This window comes from Pomacea canaliculata, linkage group LG1, assembly GCF_003073045.1.
Source record: "Pomacea canaliculata isolate SZHN2017 linkage group LG1, ASM307304v1, whole genome shotgun sequence".
NCBI lineage: Eukaryota > Metazoa > Mollusca > Gastropoda > Architaenioglossa > Ampullariidae > Pomacea > Pomacea canaliculata.
Genome location: NC_037590.1, coordinates 2,519,590 through 2,539,311, shown reverse-complemented (window position 1 = coordinate 2,539,311; position 19,722 = coordinate 2,519,590). Strand labels below are relative to the sequence as shown.

Genomic DNA, 19,722 nt, shown 5'->3' with positions numbered 1-19,722 from the left:
TTAGTATTTTTGCTCTGGTTGTTGAATGTTGTTCATTTCGCGAAACTTTTTAGTGTAGGAGGAATCAGGCTTCATTGAGCACCGGTTTGGGGATTTCCGGGTCAACAGGAGGGTCGTCGCTCACGTGGAGGTGATTGTTGTTAGCGTGCATGTCATTATTTGAAGAAAACATTTGGGCAACATCAGTGTTGAAATATGCTTAAAGATGGCGTTTTGTACAATGGATAGGAGGCTTCAGTACCACATTGTCATTACTTCACACATATCAATATTCTTTGACATAAAACAATGCATTTAATTGTTTGAAATTTGAAGATAATCGATCAGAACCACTTCGACGTCACTGTGATCGAATGAAGCACATTCATATTCCAGAATGAGCGATCAAAAGATTTTTTTTTATATAAAAAAAAACCAAACACTAGCATGTCCAACAAAGCCCTGCTCTATCTCTTTCTCCCCCTCCCCCATTCCTTATTAAGTGATCTATGTGTGCCTTCTGTTGTTTAGGAATAAAGTCTGTCTTAAAAGATCACATCTTTGCCTCAGAAAACATTAAATCATGACTACTGGAGTATAGTAAATATAAAATGCAAGCAGGCCATTTTGATACAAGTACCATGCACAGTATTAACATTATTTTTAATGCATTTATTTTGTGCTGTTTATAACTTTGTGCAGAAACATTTGAAGGGGAGTTTCTTGATATTTCCCTCATGCAGAATTCAGTAGGTTCTTTGATGGGTGATCCTAAGGTGAGGAGATTTCTGAAGTTGCTGAGTGATAGAGGATTTGTGCAAGAGTCACTTGTGACAATAAATGGCATGGAGAAGAAGCTATTCCGGTTTGGCCCACAAGGCACACTTCTTAGGAAGAATATCATCAAGGAATGGTGAGGCAGTTAATGATCTAAAGATTAGGTGTCTTGTGTTCAAAGTTCATTTTGGCATTCTCCTAACACCCTTTCCCACCATGCTAGTCTTTTTACACACCTTTCCCTGCTGATCTTTATCATGATACTCTCAGTTCTTGTTATTTGGTTCCCTTTCACATTTTCTGTACTTGTTTTTATTCATCATGAGTACTGTTGTTTATTCTTTCTCATTCATGTGTTATTTGTTTTCCTGTCCCTTGTATGCTGTCGATGTTTCATTCTTGTTCTTAGGCACTAAGAGCATGCCCCTTAGGAGTGTGAGTATGTGCTTTACAAATTTTGCATTTTTTATTATTATTTTGTTCTTTCTGTGCATTTAGCACCAGTTTACAGGGCTATCTGCTTTGCTGTGATATATCCTTAGCTGCTTGTTTAGTGTAAAATAAAAGTGTTAAGTTTTGCACCTTGATCACTGCAAAGATGATATAGACAGAGGCAATGATAATGTCTCCTTGTAAAGATTCTGTAAATAAAACGTTAAGATTTAGTACAGCTGGTGGGTCTTATAAAGCTTGCTGGTTATGAAAGATAATAGTTTTCATTTTGATATGTATCCAGAAAGTATATCCAGGTTTTGTATATTTTAGAATCACAACTTGGTGTGTGAAATTTAATTTGGCATTTTGCAGGTGGGATGCTGTAGTTAGCCACCAGGTAAACACATTTTGTTTGGAAAGTTCACCCCTGATGATTAAAACTAATCCACAGAATACCAGTTCAAGCACTGAGTCTTCAGTAAGACTTGTCTCATTAGACTCAAGGTTTGCATACCTATCAAACTTCACATCTATTTAAGAAAGTAAAAGTGTATATGTTAATATTTGAAGTTAAATAGAGATTTTCAAGATATATATATATGGCTATGCTAAATATCATTTTAAACTTTGGTCACAGAAAATCCTACAGCAAAATATGAACATGAGAATTACATAGTCCAAAGACAAAAGAATCTGTATGTTTCTTAAAAATTGTGAGCCAGTTATAATTTGTAGAATAGTTTTACAGCAATAAATTTATAAAGCATAAGGTAAAAAGAAAACCATCTTGTATTTGTAATAGCATTCTGATCACTTAAAGGTTACAGTAAGATGATTTGTGTGTGTGTGTGTGCACATGTGTGCATGCGTATCTGTAAAAGTTGTTATGCCTAAACATTTTGATGCATTAAATATTTTGTTAATAAATATTTAAAATAAATGTAATACCATTTGCCTAACTTATATTTCATGAGTGAATAGTTTATTCTTGTTCAAAATGCGGGCTTTTTATTTTTTAAATTACGATTTTGCATGATTTGCTTTCATCAAAAAACTTTCTATACTTAAAAAAAATATTTGCTCTCATTATTTAACCTGTTTAAAGGTAATATTTGCATTGAAAGCATTTTAAATGAATTGATTTCTTTATCAGTTCTAATCCTGTGGATTGCGCACTGAGAGCATCTCTTTCTAAAGGTGAGTTAATTTGTTGTCTCCTTTCTTTAACATGCGTTGCATCAAGCTGTATGCTGTAATTCAGTGGTGCCCAACCCTTTTTCACCCGAGGGCTGCTCTAGGCATGACATAAAATCTCACAGTCCAGAACATGGTGGTTTTAAAATGAAATTATGTTGTGTCTGGTTAAAATGAGTGGGCTGATGAGGCACCTTTGCTGGCCAGATGATTGGGCATCCCTGATCCGAGAGGTTAGGGGAAATAAAAACTAGGCACCATTTTCACAAAGAAGCTTTCCCCGAGATAAGTGTAATACCTCACTCCCTAACAACCTAAAAGCTATAGGCAACCTTTACCTCTCTTCTTTAATGATGTAGTTTTGTTTTATACTCAGTAAAAGCATGTACACTTAGTAAAAATCATGTGGCAGATTCTGCTTGTACCAAAATAATCTGTTTATATGTGTATTCCTAATGTTGTATATAAGTGATCTCATCATAGCAAAATTCTTTTTTGTCTTTTCTCTAGATGCAAACATAAGTCCTATTGTTTTGTTAGCGTCTTTTGCAAAGTTAGTGTCTACATAAAAATGATGAATCTTGGTTGCCAAGAGTATGTAAAAATATATATCAGCTTGAAGACACCAAAACTAGTAGAACAGATTGCATATTTACACCAAATTCATGATCTGGTTAATCATTAGCCAAAGACTAAACCAGGCCCATATTGTCAACACAGAAAAAACATTAGATTATGAAAAATTTTTCTGGAAAAATCAATTGAGTAGCTTTCCCTTTGTGTGTTTTTGGTTTTAAAAGAACAGAGAGAATGTTTGAGTTCATTTTGTTTCTTCCTCAGAATGTCTTGAAGCCTACCTATCATCACTACAAATGACCAGCGGACAGTTGCCTCTATCACTGGCCAGTACAGGCCAATGCTTTAACCTTAAGACTGAGGACAAGAGTTCGGACAATAACTCTAAGCTTTTAAACAAGTATGAATCAGTTTGGTTTTTTTTTTTGAACATTTCTGGATTTGGCTGTACATATGCACACATGCTTATATATATGCATGTGTTAATGTGCAATACGTACATTTTAGTGTGAGTAAATAAAAAAATTCATTAATTAAATTTTAATCAAAAACCAGTAATTAATCATAACAGAATCTCATTTCCCTTCCTTTCCTGATGTGAGGACATGTTGAAATGGTGGCATTTAAAGTTAAGGGAGAAACGTGTTTTCTGGGAGAAAGAAAGTTTATTGCCAGCTTTTAAGGCAGTCTGTCTGTAGTCTACTTTATGAACAATGCTTGATGCTGTTGATATTTCAGTGGGTTATGTGAAACTCACCTTCTATCCCAGCATTATTTACCACCAGTAAATGTGGCTCAGGCAGTAGAATTCTGGACAAGAAAACGCCTTAGTTGGTGGAAAAAAGTAAGTATATCATGTCGTGAAACTGGAATGAGAGTGTAACTGTTGAAAGGCTTTTATTCTGCAGATATAAGTTACAGTTTGATTAGTTGGTGTCTTGTAGTAAACAAAGCATGATCATTTAAACGTTATTTTACATTCATATTTTAAAAAGTGAACACTATTACCTCCATTCTCAAAGTTTGATAATTTTTCTGACATCAGCATTAAAGGATTAATGGGGTACAACATTTCCCTGTCTGCTAGATGAAAATCCAGTATAAAAGGAAGAAATAAATTACTTTCCTGCTGAAGAGCGATTTACTCTGTTATCTTTCTAAGATTATTGCAATGAGTTTTCAACCTTAACAGTCTGCAAAGTTGATTGTTAACATCTTTGATTTGGAAACAGTTGAATTTATATAATTCATATTTCACAGTTTTCAACAAACCCTTCCAAAATATGCAGTTCCACATCATCAGTTACAAATGGCAATAAAACTAGCATCAGTAGAACCATTATTGGCTACAGCTTCCCATGGGGAATTGAACCACTTGAGACAATTGACAACCATGGCAACAGTCCTCTTCTTGATTTGGAATCAAAATCTGGCCCATCCCCTCAGGTAGAGTGCTATTGCTACCTTTCAAGAATATGCTGTCAGTAGCAGTGCATTAGTGGAAGAATGCAAATCAATGAGATCACTTTCACTGCTTTTTTGGACTTGTTGAAACTGTTTCTGTAGATCGTTTGTGATGTATGGTTTAACTTTAACTAGGTCAGACACGACAAGGCAGTTTTCCACGCTCACCTCCTCGAATGCCAGACCAGTGTGGAGAGCTGCATGGCAGCATTTTTGACAGACAGCTACAGGGAGAAAACGGTTAAGGCCACCTCTTCAGAGAAAAAACAAGATATCAAGAAGGTAAGCTTACTAGCCTACTCTTTTATTTATTGTTGGTAAGACATTTTTAGGAAACAGCTATAAGATTCACATTTTGAGGTTTAGCAGGCATCATACAAAAACTCTGCAGATAATGATTGATTAGCAAGATATTTTCAGTCATTGCTGTCATATAAAATATCAACACAGCTTTCAATTATTTAGGAATTTTGAATTTTCATTTACAAGGCTGCATAAGGGAAAACTGTAGGCAGAACAAAACTCTAGTGTCTGTTAATTTTAACTTTACATACATTGTTTTAATTCATGCACAATTTACATTTAAAAAATATATATATATACTGATTGTTGTGCACTACAAACATTCAGAGCAGAAAGAACTGGGGGGGATACAGGACAAGCAAGGTAACATCTTACTGTTCATGTTGATCATTGATGATTATTACAGATGTTATGAAAAAAGTTTACAATATACTGTTTATTTCTAAATCTTTTAATTTATCCATGTCTCAGGTCCTTCAGTTGCACCCACTGTTATGCCCTTACCACGTGGCCTTGTCTGTGACCGGATCAAAGAAAAAAGAGGTATTCATTTTGTCCCAACATGTGGCAAAGGAACTAAGAGAGGGTAACCTTTCAGTCTTGCATCTGCCAAGAAATTCAGATTCCATGGAGTCTCAATACAGGAGGTAATGCAGGCTTCTGTTATCATTATGAGTTACTGCAAACTTTTTAAAAAATGCCTTTACTTTTAGGTTACGATATTGCAAATAAATTGTTTAGGATCTAGCTGTACATGTATATTCTCAAAACCACAGTTGTTTTTACTTTTTTTTTTTTTGGTAAAGGAATGATGAGCTAGGTGTTCCTTACACAGTGGTATTGAGTGACCAGACACTGGAGAGTGGTGTGATTATCATACGGAGCAGAGATACCAGTCTCAAGGTTAGAGCTTGAACACACTACTTAGTTCCTGATCATCAAGAAGGGTTAACAGTTTTAAAAATAATGGAAAAAAATGTAAAACTGTGTTTTCTCAGGCCAAGAGGTCATGAAGTTGGTGCTGTTTTCCAGAAAATTTGTGGGGAATATCAATACTAACATAAAACAATTTAAGGTAGACAATTTTTTACCAGGGGTGGTAGTTATACTTAATTTCTTTTTCCTAGTAAACTTTTGCTGTTTGTAACTATGGGTCCAGGGGTAAAACATCATCTATGGGGTCTGGCTTTGTAATTTCAGAAAGGTTGCCCTTTTATTTCCCATTTTGCCCTAGGGCAACAACTTACCTTTGCTTATAACTACGACCACAGTAAAGTCTGTTCTTGTTACTCTAAGATTTTTGGTCAACTCTCCTGGATATAGACACACACAGTTACTTGAGTATTAAAGTGTTGGAGATCTGCATCATTTAACTCATATTTTTGAGCGCTGAAGCCTTTTTATTTTTTGTTTTGCAGCAACAACACCACATTAAAGATCTTCAATCAATACTTCTGACTAATCTCCATCCCACAGAGCTTGTGAAGTAGAGAACTGGGCAATTGATTTTTTTGTTGTTGTTTTGGAGACCATTGTGGAAACGTTCATATGCATGATAATAATGTATAGCATAATAAATGGTCATTGCCACATCAAGTACCAACAAGATACTTAAAATGCTTCTTGATCTGAAAACAAAAAGGAAAAAATGCCACACCAACCTTGAAGTCCAAGAAAACTAAAATGGGGGAAGTATTTACAGACCTGAGTATAATTTATGACTATGTGGAATACATTTTCCATCCTAGCATTGAAAAAAATGCTATAGCACAAATGTTATTTGCAGCCAGAATGCACAGAAGTGTACACACACACATATATATGCCTTCTTACAAATAAAACTTTATTTATCTTTCTGAAGCCTTTATCATGCTGATGAAGACACAAGATGAATCTACATTTTTTTTCCACCTGTCAACTTTATCATGCATGAATAACCCATCATTTTGTGCAAAACTAACAAAATAATGCTAAAATATTTATCTGACAACTGTAGCAGGAAATGATTTTCAAAATGCTTTTGGTAAACATGCAAATTAACCGAAAAAAAAAAATATATAACTCTACAATGTTTAAGGCAGGAACCTTAGCATACTGGTATATACAGCTTCTCTTTCACACACATCCTTTTTTTTTTTTTGTTGAGAAACAGGCTGATATAATGACTATCAATAATGTAACTCGATGAACTTTAAGATATAAGCCAAAATTTAAATTCTGTCTTACATCTTCAGATTAGTTTGAAGACAAGGTGATCACAGTCACCTAGAAAACAATATAAAACTAGTACAAGATTTTGTGATATGATTGTACTCATGTTTATATTTTATAAATTATATTTAGAGGAGGAAAGACATTACACAAGCATGTTGTCAAAAATTAATGCTGTTAAAAATTGCTTTAAAATTCAGCCAGACTCAGTGGTATATTCTTGTTAGCAGCCATCAAACACAAGATTAGCTCTGTTAGATCGCAACAAATTATAGCACAAAACATTTTCTCTGTAAGAATGACATGGTACTTTAATTCTTCATAACTGATTTAATCCATGTACCAGTAAAACAGCTGTTCCAAAACACTATGGCTTGCAAGAACCACAATTCCCATGTTTCTCAAGTTCTAATTGTTCCATCCCAAACCCTAGTGGTTTTAAGTGATATAATGACAGCTGTGTAGCATTAAATATAAACAGATGTGTAAAGAACACTCTACAAATTACAGTAATACAAGACAAAAAGAAGTGCACACACAAAAATATACTGAACCTGGATAAAGCTTGATGCTCAATGATCTGTGTCAGCACAGCCAATTTAGAGTAATGGTACTTTACAAACATACCTGTATTACTATGCACCACACACTAATTTAAATGTGGCAGCAAATGTACAATGCATTTGGAGATACATAACACTTTAAGGAAGTCTGAATACAAAAAACATTCACTTCGAGGAGAGAACGGTAAATTTTCAACTCCAAAACAACTATCCTTCTGAAGAGATTTTGTTTTTTGGTTTTGTCTGCTGGACAAATGAATCTAGTTGTACTGTCATGCTGGCTAACAACACTTTTACAGTATCTTAAACTATCAATGAATTAAGCACATCTTATTACAGATGACATGGCAGACAATTTTCATGCATATATGTATATTCTTCAATGTACTCTAATGCTACACTAACTTAAGACTCAAGCATAAGAGAAAGCAACATTCATAATATGAAAAAGCGCAAGGGCATGCAATGCAAACATTTAAAAATTAGCTATCCTGAAACAGTTTTCAAGGTTCGTCCACTTTTACAAGTCCAACACACACATGCTCACACGGTGAGTAATTAAAATACCTCCATATTAATGTCATAAATCAGTTCTTTAGTTTGTTATTTTTTGTTTTGTTTTCAAATGGTGAGAAATGATTAACAATTAAATGGCCACTGTAGCAAAAGCAATGCCAAATAGCTAGTACTCAGTAGGACGCATACTGTGCTGTAAATCTGACAAACTGCCTTTTGCTAGTTAGCATGATCTTGTTTATTATTAACAGAAGCAGCTAAAGAAGAGATTACCAGGAACAGGAGCTGTTTATTTATCGTGTGAGATCAGAAAACTGCCAGAGTTTCAAAAGCCTGCGATGTGGTCTGATAGGGAGACATCTTTTGACAAGTTTGACAAACACTCTAAATCTGCTACTTGTTGACATAAAATTTTAATCTGTTTTACACTGGAGATCCTGTTAACAAATTTGAACAAATCTTGGTATCCAGGTCAATGACTCTTGCTGCTGCAGATTGGGCCCCGTTAATTTAAATAGCTTGGCAATAAAATGTGGCCCTAAACAAAATAATACCATTGATTGATTCAGATTTCTACTTGTGAAAGAAAAATGAAAACGTAGGTTTCATAAGAGTACAGGTTAGCAGTGCTGTTATCAAGTTTCTTGGATTCTATGACACTCAAAAGACTACAGGTGAAAGCAAGGTGAATGGATGCTTGTTACAAAGTGACCCACAAAGTATTACTGAATGTTACTCATGCTTGCTACTGAGAATGTCATTTATGTGCAGTGAGTGACAGGTAAAAAAATTGTCTTTAATAATATTCTGCAATACTGAAAGGAAATATAAACACCAACTCATGATTGGAGGGGGTGGGGGAAAAAAAGGAGTCAGAAGGGGGTCTACAACAGACAGCAAAAGAAAAGCAAGTTGATGACAATATTAATAGAAAAACTCATTCAAAGGTGTTCCCTACCCCTTACATACAAATGTATAGTTGACAAGCATTCCACACTTTACAAACACCAGTGCCACAGTGTCTGTTCCTCTCACCAAAAGTCTCACAAAAGTTCTGCAACTGCAGAGTCTGGAAGCATGCAAACACTGCAGCAGTTTCTGACTGAAACCCTCATCCATCCAGAAATTGGTGCCTAGCCATTCACTGACCCGTTAGGCTGGTAAGCTCAGTTTTTTGCCTTTCAAGACTGCAACATAAAAGTGAACTTTAAGTGCATAAGCTCTAACAAAAGTGACAAAACATTCGCTAGTTAGAAGTTTCAGCAAACTTCTTGGAAACCTCATGGCAAAAAAAATTTCAACTTGCGATCTTAATGCATTTACTTGATGACCATACCATGGATAACCTGGTCTTGATGCTATGAATTCTGTAAAATATCCCCAACAGCTACTTACCCTTTGTGATGTAGAGGTAGAAAAAGTCACAGTAGAGAATTGTTTGAACGCATCCTGCCACCACAGCTATCAAGTCGAAAAAGCCCTCAAAGTAGTAACGGTAGACCCAGTTGAGAATGTACAAAGCGCGGTAGGAGCCAAGGGCAAACAGGTAGTGAGAGGTGATGGTCTCTGCTTCACCTGTTTTGCTGACCATGAACAGCTGGGGCAGAATGGCAACTGATTCCAGGTAGATGGAAAATGTCCACAAAATCTGGATGCAGACAAGATGATACTCACTCTTCTATAGCCTCTTTTTGGCAAAAATACAATCAATACTACTGGTAGAATAATATTAAAAAAAAAATTCAATTCTTTCCATTCAACCCTTCAGCAAGCATTTACTGGCTGCAATTCACTGTGCTGCACTGGTTACAGATTTCACTAAACATTCAGCAAGAAATGAAGAATACAACATTCATAGAGGTATCTTATATTTCATAAAATTTTGGATCATTGTCTATCCATCACTTACTACTAATTTCAAATGAAGTTACAATGGAAAGCTACTACTTAAGTGTTAATGTTTGAAATTTGGACTACTGCGGATGTGTCAAGTGGAGCCATTTTAGATTATGCAGATCCCTGCCACCCATAAAATGTTTCATCCCAAAACACACCATGTCAAAACTATTAAAACATGTAAAATAAAAATCTCTACCTCCAATGGACTAAACTCATGGTTGACAAGAAATGCAAGACCTCCAACAGGCACCACCAGAAACTCTATGCGGAAAGTGTCATGGTTGGCATCATAAGTGGCCTTAAATTTCACAAACATAAGGTACACAGTGAAGAGCGAAGAAGCAATAAAGAACATCTTCATGATGGTGTTGTAGGGAGAAATAAATGTAGTAAACAGATCCAAGTAGCGTGTCAGGAATACTAGGGCAAACAGAACTTGTGACTTGCCAGAGATGCCTGTACAACAAAAGTGTAGTGAAAAGTTACAGTGACAATTCACAGACACAAGTTTTACATATCTAAATTAGTAAATGTGAAACTATGTTACCCATTCATTTCACATAAAAAATAACCAGCACTTGTTTTCTACTATAAAATTAATTTTAAACAAGAATAAACAACCCATCAATATGAAAAGAAAGAATTTTACACAGCTCATCAGTTAAAGTCAAGTATGATATTAGTAAAATCATTTAAATCCATTAGAAGCTAGATGAAATAAGCTTCTTAAAAAAAGCTTCATTTTTTTTTTTGTCCAATCACAAAGCTGCAAATGTGGCAGTACAAATTTCTCCAAAATCCAAATAACCCGGGTCAGTCTCACAAATCCAACCATCTTTCAGTTTAGAGAAATGCCTTTTAAATTTATGAAAGAAACTAGTATTATGCTTAGTAGTATACATAGTATTATGTATTATGCTTAGCACGAACCACTCTTATGCTCCTAATCTTGACACATGTTTGTGGGATTTAGTGAAAAGATTATCAGGATGTCAAGTTGCTTGGTTCTTGGTATTTTTATGCTGAGTTAGCAAATCCTCCCATCCCAACCAGCACACAAGTGTCTACTGCCAATGAGGAAAACGTATAGCAGCCCAAATTGTAATTTTAGCTAGATCAAAAGACTAGAAAAATGAATATATAAATTTACTTTTATTTCCATCATAGAAAGTCAGAAATGTTTCCTATATCTAAATAACACACAGAAACACATACTGTTGCTACTTTCTGTGGTAAATGCTTACTACCTAGGTACCCTATGACAACAGGATGCACTCAAACTACCATGTTGTACTGATCTCCAAGACTAGAGACTACGCTACTATTGATCATGCAAACATGTATATGGGTATTATAAAGGATTCAACAAAAGCATCTCTTCGGCTGAGTGGAGTGACATAAGTACTGCTTCATTATCACTTGCATTAGTTCACCTCTATCCAAATGTTCTGTTCGTGCACTGACAACATTGACACGGCATCAAAAATTGCACTGGCATTTTCAGCCATTCCCACAGCTTTCAATAAATAACTAACGTCATCCCTACATAAAAAACAAATCTTTGAAGCACTTAAAATGCTATAGTACAGCAGTTACTAGTCAATAATCCACTTCGATGTCAACAATAAGTTGACTGACAACACAAACAACCGGCAACTACTTTACTAACTGGTGTCCTGTAAATATAATTTTGACAAAGGGTCTCTCCCAACAAAGTCATTTACCTGCACAAGATCTGGTTTTCCACATCTTCAGCAACAATAAAATTATTGCCAAAAGATGGGACATGTCCCCAATAAGCCTGAAAATATTCATCTTGAACTTCTGTGTGCGTCTGCTACGATTCCACGTTCAGCAATGGCGTCTGCGGACGTGGCGCGCAAAGCATTGTGGGTGTAAAGGGAAGCTATTCCCACGCAACACCTGGGACAGTTACACGGACGCAGAAGGGAAATGGTTGGCATTGTTGAACAGTTGACAAGTCACAGTTTAAAAAACACAGTAAATGTTGTTACCATCTACTGTTACGATACTATTGCTACCACAATCACTATTTCTTGTCTTCCTGTTTGAAAGTCGGTGTCTGGTGCATTGGTCAGTGTCTGGCATCTGTTTTTAAAGTTTTATTACTTATAGATATTTATTTAATACTAAGAATTTTTTGTAGTCTGACACGAGTTTCGCATATCCGTCTGTGCTGACTTGCAGATATTTGATGCAAGCTGAATGTATGTAGGAAACGTCAGAAACAGTTACTAACTACATTGCATTATAGGAATCCTATATTATACAGAAATTTATTTAAAACGTGCATAACTCAAAATGAAAGCAATTAACAGTCACGGTATAAACGCATACACGCGTGCGCGAGCTCACTCAGCACCTGAAAGAGATATAAAACTGAGAGGTATTGGGATTAACACAAATGTCCAGATCAGGTACCGATAGGGAAACGATTCCAAATTGCAATAAGGAGAAAACAATTAGTTCAAACGTGCATTAAAACATCTTTTCCCGTAAGTACTTATAATCCCAAACACGTGTAATAATAACTGTACAGCTCTCTACTGACCTGTTATCTCTCTCTCCCTCCTCATAATATCTCTTGATTAGTCCCTGCTAAACTCCCGTTGTCGATTACTGCTGCTGCTGCTGTTGTTGTTGTCGTTGTTGTTTTGCTAACTTGTCGTTACTGTTACAGTCTTCTCTGTCTTTTGTACTGAATCCTCATGGTTGCCTATCTTTTTGTTCCTCCAGTTTTCTGTCAAGCTGGGACAAGTAACACACCACTCTTATTGCAGGTACAGTTATCAAACTGAATTTAACATGTCTGTAAAACATTGTAAATAGATCTATATCTATTTAGAAAAAAAAATCTGTAATTTTAATTTACATTTTTATCCTCATCGATCACTGAAAATGTTAAATGCATCGCCTTTCTTCTATTTAACAATCCTTGAAACATTTTCCCCCTACCTCCCAGCCAGACTACTCCACTTTTTGTCTGATGACCGTATACTCTCTTTATCCTTGCCACCAGAACAAACCAGGTGTGGTCATTGGATTTTTAGTTACTGTGCTGCAAAACAGTGGAACTCTCTTCCCTTTCATATTCGCCATCTAACCACCACTAAATCATTCACACTTCAAATAAATTTGTAAAAGAGAGATAAAACCTCATTTTTTTCCTTGTTCCTTTTAATACACCGGTATTCAGAAAAAATTACTCTTTCGGTGGACATATTGTTATAACCACTAACACTTAAAAAAGCAAACAACCCCACAGCAGCTTAGTAAACGTTTATTTGCAGCATGGCCACCGACATCAATAATTTTACGTCGCGGTCACAAAGGTATTGATTCTAGGTGAGCAGACGTAGTGGCTCTATTTCTTGTAATAAATATCAGCTTTCCACCTTCCTTGGTAATGGATGACTCCATGCAATTATCGTCACCCATGCACATTAAAGGGGTTTTGATGAAGCGTCTCTCAAATAACCTCGAGTTATTTGGTTTAGTTTATATACCAAAATACATAAAAATATTGGTTAGAGATTGTTCATATCAGCATTCTGACACCATAATTAAATTTATTGATTGTTTCACGATCTAAATTATAAGGGAAGTTATCATACATGTACTGTAAGAATCATCACTAATACCGACCAAGCTAACATAGATTATGTGAAGTAAACTACATGAAAGAAAACAACAGCAAAAATTACTGTTTCATCATCAATCATCATCATCATAATCACAAACGAGTTATTATACAAGCTCATATCATAAATTTTATAAGACATGTGGGGGGAAAGAGTGACACGCACTGCGCAACACATCGAGCTAAAGAACGCCACAGGGCTAAACGTCAACACGTACGTTCTGTTAAAAACTTGCACAGAGCCCGGAGCTAACAGGCTCATGGTTATGGACCTAATAAATGTCAACATAAAAATGAAGTATTTCCGTGCTGTCTTGGATTTCGTGTGATGATTTCGATTTTAATGGGACTGTATTACTGAAGACAAGGATGTAATGACTACAACCCGCCACTGATCCAATGCTTAAACAGTTTTGTTAGAAAATACAACAATTTAGTTTTCACTGTGTTATCCTACGCCGAAACAACAGAGAGATGTCTCAAGGACTTATAATGGTTACATAAACAACCGTGTCATGACAAGTGGTGACCAGCCAGGCTTGCTAAAATACTCTATTTACCAGCCTTTCAGTCATCTATGATCTCGTAATGTTAACATTCTAAAACAACTATAATTACAAGAATAGACTAACTACAAATACGTAAAAGTTTAGCAAGTCTCACAAACTCCCCCTAAAACAACAAAGTTCCGAAGGACTACACAGAAATCACATTTTCGCGGGTATCCAATGTTTACACCAAAACTCAGGAACAAGAAAGGAACCGAGCTAAGATCAAGGTATAAGAAGAAAAGGTGTGTAGCTATTTCAAGGATTTCCTAGAAATAGTCCTGTCAATGTAAGGTCGTCGGGGAGTGAGAGACACCACATACTTCTGGGTCAGGAGCTCATCTGTCCCTCGCTGCCTCACCTTTCTGAACTCTATAAAGTTAGGTACGCACCCCACCTGCTGAGGAAAGTACGCTACGTCACACAAGTCTCGAACCAACCAGTTTGTGCGTATTCTGGTTTGGACGCCCTTTTTCTAACCACTAGGCCTGCGTTTCCCCAATTCTGACAATAGTCAGCCGTTGCGTCAACTCTCGTCGTTGCCGTTACAAGTCAAAACACTTCATCAGAACAAGCCCCTGAGCTGCACGCTGGTCTGTACGACTTGTCCTGCAACTCAACCTTGGCGCAGTTGTAGGTGTTTGTGCACCCGACCAAGCTTCTGCTACGCAACGTTGGGTTCGATTGCCTTGGTGTACTAGTGACGTCAGCAGTGACTTCCATTGGCATCGCAATCTCAATGGCGCTTCGACGATCACAATGTCCCACAGTCAAATAGTTGGGCAGCACTAAGGGTAAACTGGTTTTGAAATGATGAAGTTATCAAACAACTCACTTAAATAGTGTTATAATCTAATCGATCCCAAACGTGAATATTGTTGTTTTTCTTTTGCTCGCTATTTACGTCAATAGGGAAGACGGAGGCATGAGAGGTTCGGTCTTCAGATAAGCTGGGTGGGTGGGGAAGGTGGGAGCGGCCGAAGCGTGAAATCCCTCTAGCATAACCGATCTTTTTAGCCAGTCCTTTAGGGACATCGATTAAATTGATCAGTTCTCAGTGATTGTAAACTGCTAGTTGCAGGAGTAGACGGCTGCCAAACAGCGTCGTGGCTACATTGTGTGTGTGCTGCAGTGTTGCCATGCGGCAAGCAGCGCTCAACGCACGCCGCACACAGCAGCATGTTGCGACCTGTTTTCGCAGAAAAAAAAAAAACTAATCTGAGTGAACAGATGAGTGAATGTCGGTGGTTCTGAGATCAGTTTTGTACAGTAAATCTTCTGTGGAACACCTCGAACAGAAAGTCACAGGGGCAGGGGAGGAGAAGTGCTCCTTCCCCACTCTCCAGTGATTGCATTATTTGTGACAGCAGGGTACAGAGTTTGAACAAGATCGTCTGCTACCGCCAAGAGTTGGATGAGGAAGAAAGGACCAGAGCCTGCAGCAGAAATGTTGAGATTGATGGGTTAGCCGTTGACATGGACGCCGCATTTACTGTGAGCCCTTCAAAGTGTTTCTCGATGCAAGGTATATAATACGTTAATACGTTTTTGTATATATTTACACATGTTGGCTGGATTTTACACGACGCTGGCGAAGGATGTGTGTGTTTGGCCAACTGTTAATCAGTGTCATTTCAATAAGGAATTATACTGAACAGCTCCAGTGCTATTTTGGGGTTACAATTAATGTGGCATGAAAAGTCGAAGTGTCCCTAAGTACAAGTCGTTTTGTGCAAAAGCTTTCTTCCTTCAGGATTAGTACGATGAGACAATGAGTGTTATTTCCCAACCTTTTATCACGAACGGGCATGCTATCTTTAAGAAATCCATTCTGTCTCGAACAGAGCATCTTCTCCAACATAATTCGCACATCTTGGTTTTTGTCATTTTAAGACATTCTGGACAAGTGAACTGCCATTTGCGCTTGTAGTCTCCTCATCTTAATCGGAAGTCTTTGCTTAGCGTTCTTTGTCAGAAATAGCATGTGTTTTAGCATACATCTCTGACAATTATTTGTTTCTATACTGAAGTCGTTATTTTTGCTTATGTCATAGGCTCATTTGCGATTTATCACCTGTCGTTGCAGTACAAGTTCAGACAAGTTGCCTTGAATAGAATTTACTAAACGCAAAATGTTGACAGCCGTCCTCATAAGAATGTTCCTCGTGTCTGCTTTCAGTGTACTTTGTCAAGGTAAGGTACAAACTACTGTCGACTTTCTTGCTGTGTTCGTCTGTCTGTCTCGACAGATATTCCAAACACTTTGTGTTGTCATTGACAACCACTGGCAAAGTAATCTTTTGATGAAATATACGTTCTTGCTGACACCAAAATATAGTGTTGTAACATCAAAGTTGTATTTATGTGCAGCCTGAAACTACATAATATGAAATACCTTATTCAGCAACTGTCACGAAAGAGTGGGGATAGGGCTATACACAGCTGTTCTTTTCTCTAGAAATGACGTAACACACAAGAGCTGATGAGAACTTAGTCTCGTGATAGCTGTGAAGCGTGATTGGCTGTGGTGTGTCATGTGACGCGACTGACCAATTGAACGCATGTTGCCCTGGAAAGATCTAGATGCAAGCTCAGCGCTTTTCGCTAGAGACTTTTGGGGAGAAGACAGCAAAGTGACTTGGCAGTTCAAGTCTTCGCTTCCTCTTGTTCTACCGTTAGCCTCAGACGACAAAAAAATCTTGAGGAAATAAGGACACAACCCAAGAGAGCGATTTAAGCCCGCACAGACGTACATGCGCGTACAGGGAGAGCGACTTTCGACCTATGTAACAACGTGACGGACAGGTTGCTCTGGCCACCGGAATCGGCATTGATGTTCGTGTAAGGAAACTTCAGGCATAACCGGTGACAGAATAAGTGCACAGGGTGCACGGGGACGATTCATTAGAGGAATCGTCCCAACCGTCTTCTTTGTACCTCTCTCGTCGCGTACCGGACAACAGAAGAGCTAAGTGGCGTGTGCAAGAGAATCGTACGGGAAGAGTGATTGTGCAGTGTTGTGAGTGTGACAGTTAAGGATAGATCTGACTCATTAGTTATCTAGATTAGGATTAAGGAGTGTAGTGAGATAAACGGGACGACCTATGTAATTAGCCAAGTTAGGGAATCAGCTTATTTACACTCTTGCCTGTTCTTCTCCTATTCGCTTTTATCATTTGGCAATTTTTAATAATCTTGTCGTTGATTAATAATTTCTTAAATATACTAAATTGCCTCGTGTTGTTATTTTGGTGATGCATTCTGGGGGCTCAACAAGCTAATTGAAAAGGGTAGATCAGCAATTTAGTATATGCGCATGCGGAAAATGTCGACGTGATTTGGTGGGAGTATCGATGGTGGATGGTGTGTTAGACCAGGTGACAGAAATCATACCCTCTACCAAATCCACGGACTCCTGCCCCAGAGTTTACGACAGCAACGTAGTGATGAATCACCTGAAATTGAAAGTAACATTTTTACATATTTTCACGACAAAATAAGTCAATGCTACTCACCCACTGTGACTTTAGAAACGCAAGACTCCCCTAGTTGCAGTTAAACTCCATTAAAATAACTCCTGTTTTGTTATTCACTTTAAAACACATTAGCCTGGGCTACCTGAGTCTTTACAAATTTGTTGTTGTTTTTAATTATTCATCGTTTGTAGCTTTACAGGAAAGCTTTGGACTGTTGCGTCAAATTGCACTTGTGACTCTACCTGCAGAGTTTGTTTCGATTGTTCTAGAAAGAGTTTCCAAATGTCTATCCCTGGTAACACAGCGATGCTACATTGCCTTTATATTTAATGCCCATGATCTTGGTTTGCACACTATTGTAACAAAGCAAAGGAGATTAGTTTTTTCAACATTTTTCTCCAGTTATTTGTGTATAAAACAACAACATTATGTGAGTGAATGAGTGAGTCATTCAGTCGGATTTCAATTAATTATGTTTATTCAGACTTCATCAAAGCAGACAGCACCAACGGTCTTTTGCATTGTTACTTTTGCCAAGACACTTTCGAGAAAGTCTACGATCCCTACACGGACTGCCAGACTAACGTCTCCAATGTGCCAGTGGACACCTGTCTCGACACCAATAAGTTTTGCATGGTGAGCCCTTTAAGCCCCTTTCAGATGTATTTCTTACATAAAAATATGTGCATAAAGGAAGGTGGATGAAAAGAATGAGATTTATTATGCATGCGTATGTCCGTGTACACGTACTTGCATGCCTATATATTATGGTGTGTGCGCAACAGTCAAACAAAGGTAGTTGTAAAGAAGCTAGGTCCATTTGTTATTTTTGATGCAGTAGAATGACTGACTCATCATTAATAGGTTGGATGGTGTCCATTTAGCCCCGTGTTCTTTTTTCCTGTTTGTTAATCACCGACTTCTCTGAAGCAACTAAATCTGGGCCACTGGCCACTGGGCCATCTTTCCAGACTCAACGGACAACAGTGAAGGGCATCACCGTCAGTATTTCCCGCTCCTGCACAGATGAGTGTTACTACGGTTGTATGTTCTACGACTTTGGCGTCACACAGTTTATCTGCACGTCCTGTTGCAACTACTCGCTCTGCAATACCGACGCTGGTACAAGGGGATCACATCACATCATTAGCCCACCGATCTTAGTGGTCACCGTAGCTGTTGGCCTGTGGACCAGTTGCATCATACTGAAGGAAGAGTATTTGTGGAGGTTACTTTTGTGAAAGTTTTGGCGACTGTTAGATGGAAGGTGGTCAACAGCAAGAAATAAAGAAAGAGTGAAGGGTTTAAGTTCGACACGACGTAAGCCACAAACGGCCTTTGAATTCAGCCGTTTGCCACTTCGTTCTAGTTGGAATTTGTTACCGTCCGTTGATTTATTACATAAAGCAATCCTCACGTGATACCGTGTATAAATACTCTTGTAAACGCTACCAAACTGTCGACAATTACAATAATTATGTAAAAAGAAAAGGTAAAGTTATCTAATAACCTAGTTGGAAAAACGAAAAGACTAAGTGTGTACTATCATTCACTATCACCCTATCTGAAAAAATGTTTTTGTCAATGCTAAACATCTTTCCTGATATGCAGACGTGCATGAACAGATGAATTTATTTTAAGCTCATCTATGCATTTTATCAGTTCCTTCTTTACCGTGTTTGTTTCTATTCGCTTTGACTAAAATTTCAGATATATTGATTCGAATTATATGCGTGAAAACTATAAAATATAATATAAATGTTAAACTTAGAAGTATCTTGTCTGTCAATATTTCTCTGCATCGTGAGGTTCATCGTCTGTTTTGCTACCATTTGTTTTCACCGTCCACATAGTCGAACATCTTCCTCCCATAAACGAAACAAGACGTACGTAAGAAATTTGTTAGGCTTGCTGTTTTATTCTGTTTCATGGGAAGAATTCAATGTTTGGAACAAGTGCAATGACAGAGGCACCTATGGACTGTAGTTATCCTACAGCAATCCTCAGTGTAAAATGTTCACTTGTTCGTGATATATTTACACGGGGTAATCGTCGCCAGTTTCACATTAAACTTTTCTTGAAATAAAAGAATACAACATTCTGTCTTTTTCTGACTTTTT

The 19,722-nt window shown here is 37.3% G+C and overlaps 3 protein-coding genes across 9 annotated transcripts; 2 read left to right on the top strand and 1 right to left on the bottom strand.

Annotated features, from left to right (window-relative positions):
• The first annotated feature begins 12 nt into the window (after positions 1-12).
• On the top strand, positions 13-6,588 carry LOC112556661 (DNA polymerase subunit gamma-2, mitochondrial-like). 6 transcript variants are annotated; one of them, XM_025225869.1, is made up of 11 exons: positions 13-130; positions 682-892; positions 1,564-1,695; positions 2,345-2,388; positions 3,226-3,361; positions 3,700-3,805; positions 4,222-4,407; positions 4,561-4,707; positions 5,200-5,375; positions 5,535-5,631; positions 6,147-6,588. In XM_025225869.1, the coding sequence occupies exons 2-11, from the start codon at positions 717-719 to the stop codon at positions 6,216-6,218; spliced, it is 1,272 nt and encodes a 423-aa protein (XP_025081654.1). In that variant the 5' UTR covers positions 13-130; positions 682-716; the 3' UTR covers positions 6,219-6,588. The 6 variants fall into 6 exon arrangements, with proteins under 6 accessions (XP_025081654.1, XP_025081671.1, XP_025081662.1 ...); XM_025225886.1 differs by having other exon boundaries at positions 21-130; positions 723-892; XM_025225877.1 differs by having other exon boundaries at positions 130-247.
• Positions 6,551-11,802, bottom strand: LOC112556726 (ER lumen protein-retaining receptor 2). The gene is made up of 4 exons (XM_025225994.1): positions 11,642-11,802; positions 10,114-10,373; positions 9,414-9,666; positions 6,551-9,205 (listed from the first exon to the last, which is right to left on the bottom strand). The coding sequence occupies exons 1-4, from the start codon at positions 11,730-11,732 to the stop codon at positions 9,171-9,173; spliced, it is 639 nt and encodes a 212-aa protein (XP_025081779.1). The 5' UTR covers positions 11,733-11,802; the 3' UTR covers positions 6,551-9,170.
• Positions 11,803-11,854: 52 nt separating this feature from the next.
• Positions 11,855-19,703, top strand: LOC112556715. 2 transcript variants are annotated; one of them, XM_025225974.1, is made up of 5 exons: positions 11,855-11,918; positions 12,675-12,718; positions 15,473-15,651; positions 18,087-18,238; positions 18,574-19,703. In XM_025225974.1, the coding sequence occupies exons 1-5, from the start codon at positions 11,871-11,873 to the stop codon at positions 18,841-18,843; spliced, it is 693 nt and encodes a 230-aa protein (XP_025081759.1). In that variant the 5' UTR covers positions 11,855-11,870; the 3' UTR covers positions 18,844-19,703. The 2 variants fall into 2 exon arrangements, with proteins under 2 accessions (XP_025081759.1, XP_025081765.1); XM_025225980.1 differs by having other exon boundaries at positions 11,861-11,918; positions 15,494-15,651.
• The last annotated feature ends 19 nt before the right edge of the window (positions 19,704-19,722 follow it).

Bases quoted from the DNA above. Each gene is read 5' to 3' on its own strand.
- LOC112556726 (XM_025225994.1), bottom strand. From the start codon at position 11,732: ATGAATATTTTCAGGCTTATTGGGGACATGTCCCATCTTTTGGCAATA. The intron at 9,667-10,113 runs GTAGAGATTTTT...GTCTGCATCCAG, and splicing joins ATGAGTTTAGTCCATTGGAG to ATTTTGTGGACATTTTCCAT. The intron at 9,206-9,413 runs GTAAGTAGCTGT...TTTATGTTGCAG, and splicing joins CTACCTCTACATCACAAAGG to TCTTGAAAGGCAAAAAACTG.
- LOC112556715 (XM_025225974.1), top strand. From the start codon at position 11,871: ATGGTTGGCATTGTTGAACAGTTGACAAGTCACAGTTTAAAAAACACA. The intron at 15,652-18,086 runs GTATATAATACG...ATGTTTATTCAG, and splicing joins AAAGTGTTTCTCGATGCAAG to ACTTCATCAAAGCAGACAGC. The intron at 18,239-18,573 runs GTGAGCCCTTTA...CCATCTTTCCAG, and splicing joins ACACCAATAAGTTTTGCATG to ACTCAACGGACAACAGTGAA.
- LOC112556661 (XM_025225869.1), top strand. From the start codon at position 717: ATGCAGAATTCAGTAGGTTCTTTGATGGGTGATCCTAAGGTGAGGAGA. The intron at 3,362-3,699 runs GTATGAATCAGT...TTGATATTTCAG, and splicing joins AACTCTAAGCTTTTAAACAA to TGGGTTATGTGAAACTCACC. The intron at 3,806-4,221 runs GTAAGTATATCA...CATATTTCACAG, and splicing joins GCCTTAGTTGGTGGAAAAAA to TTTTCAACAAACCCTTCCAA.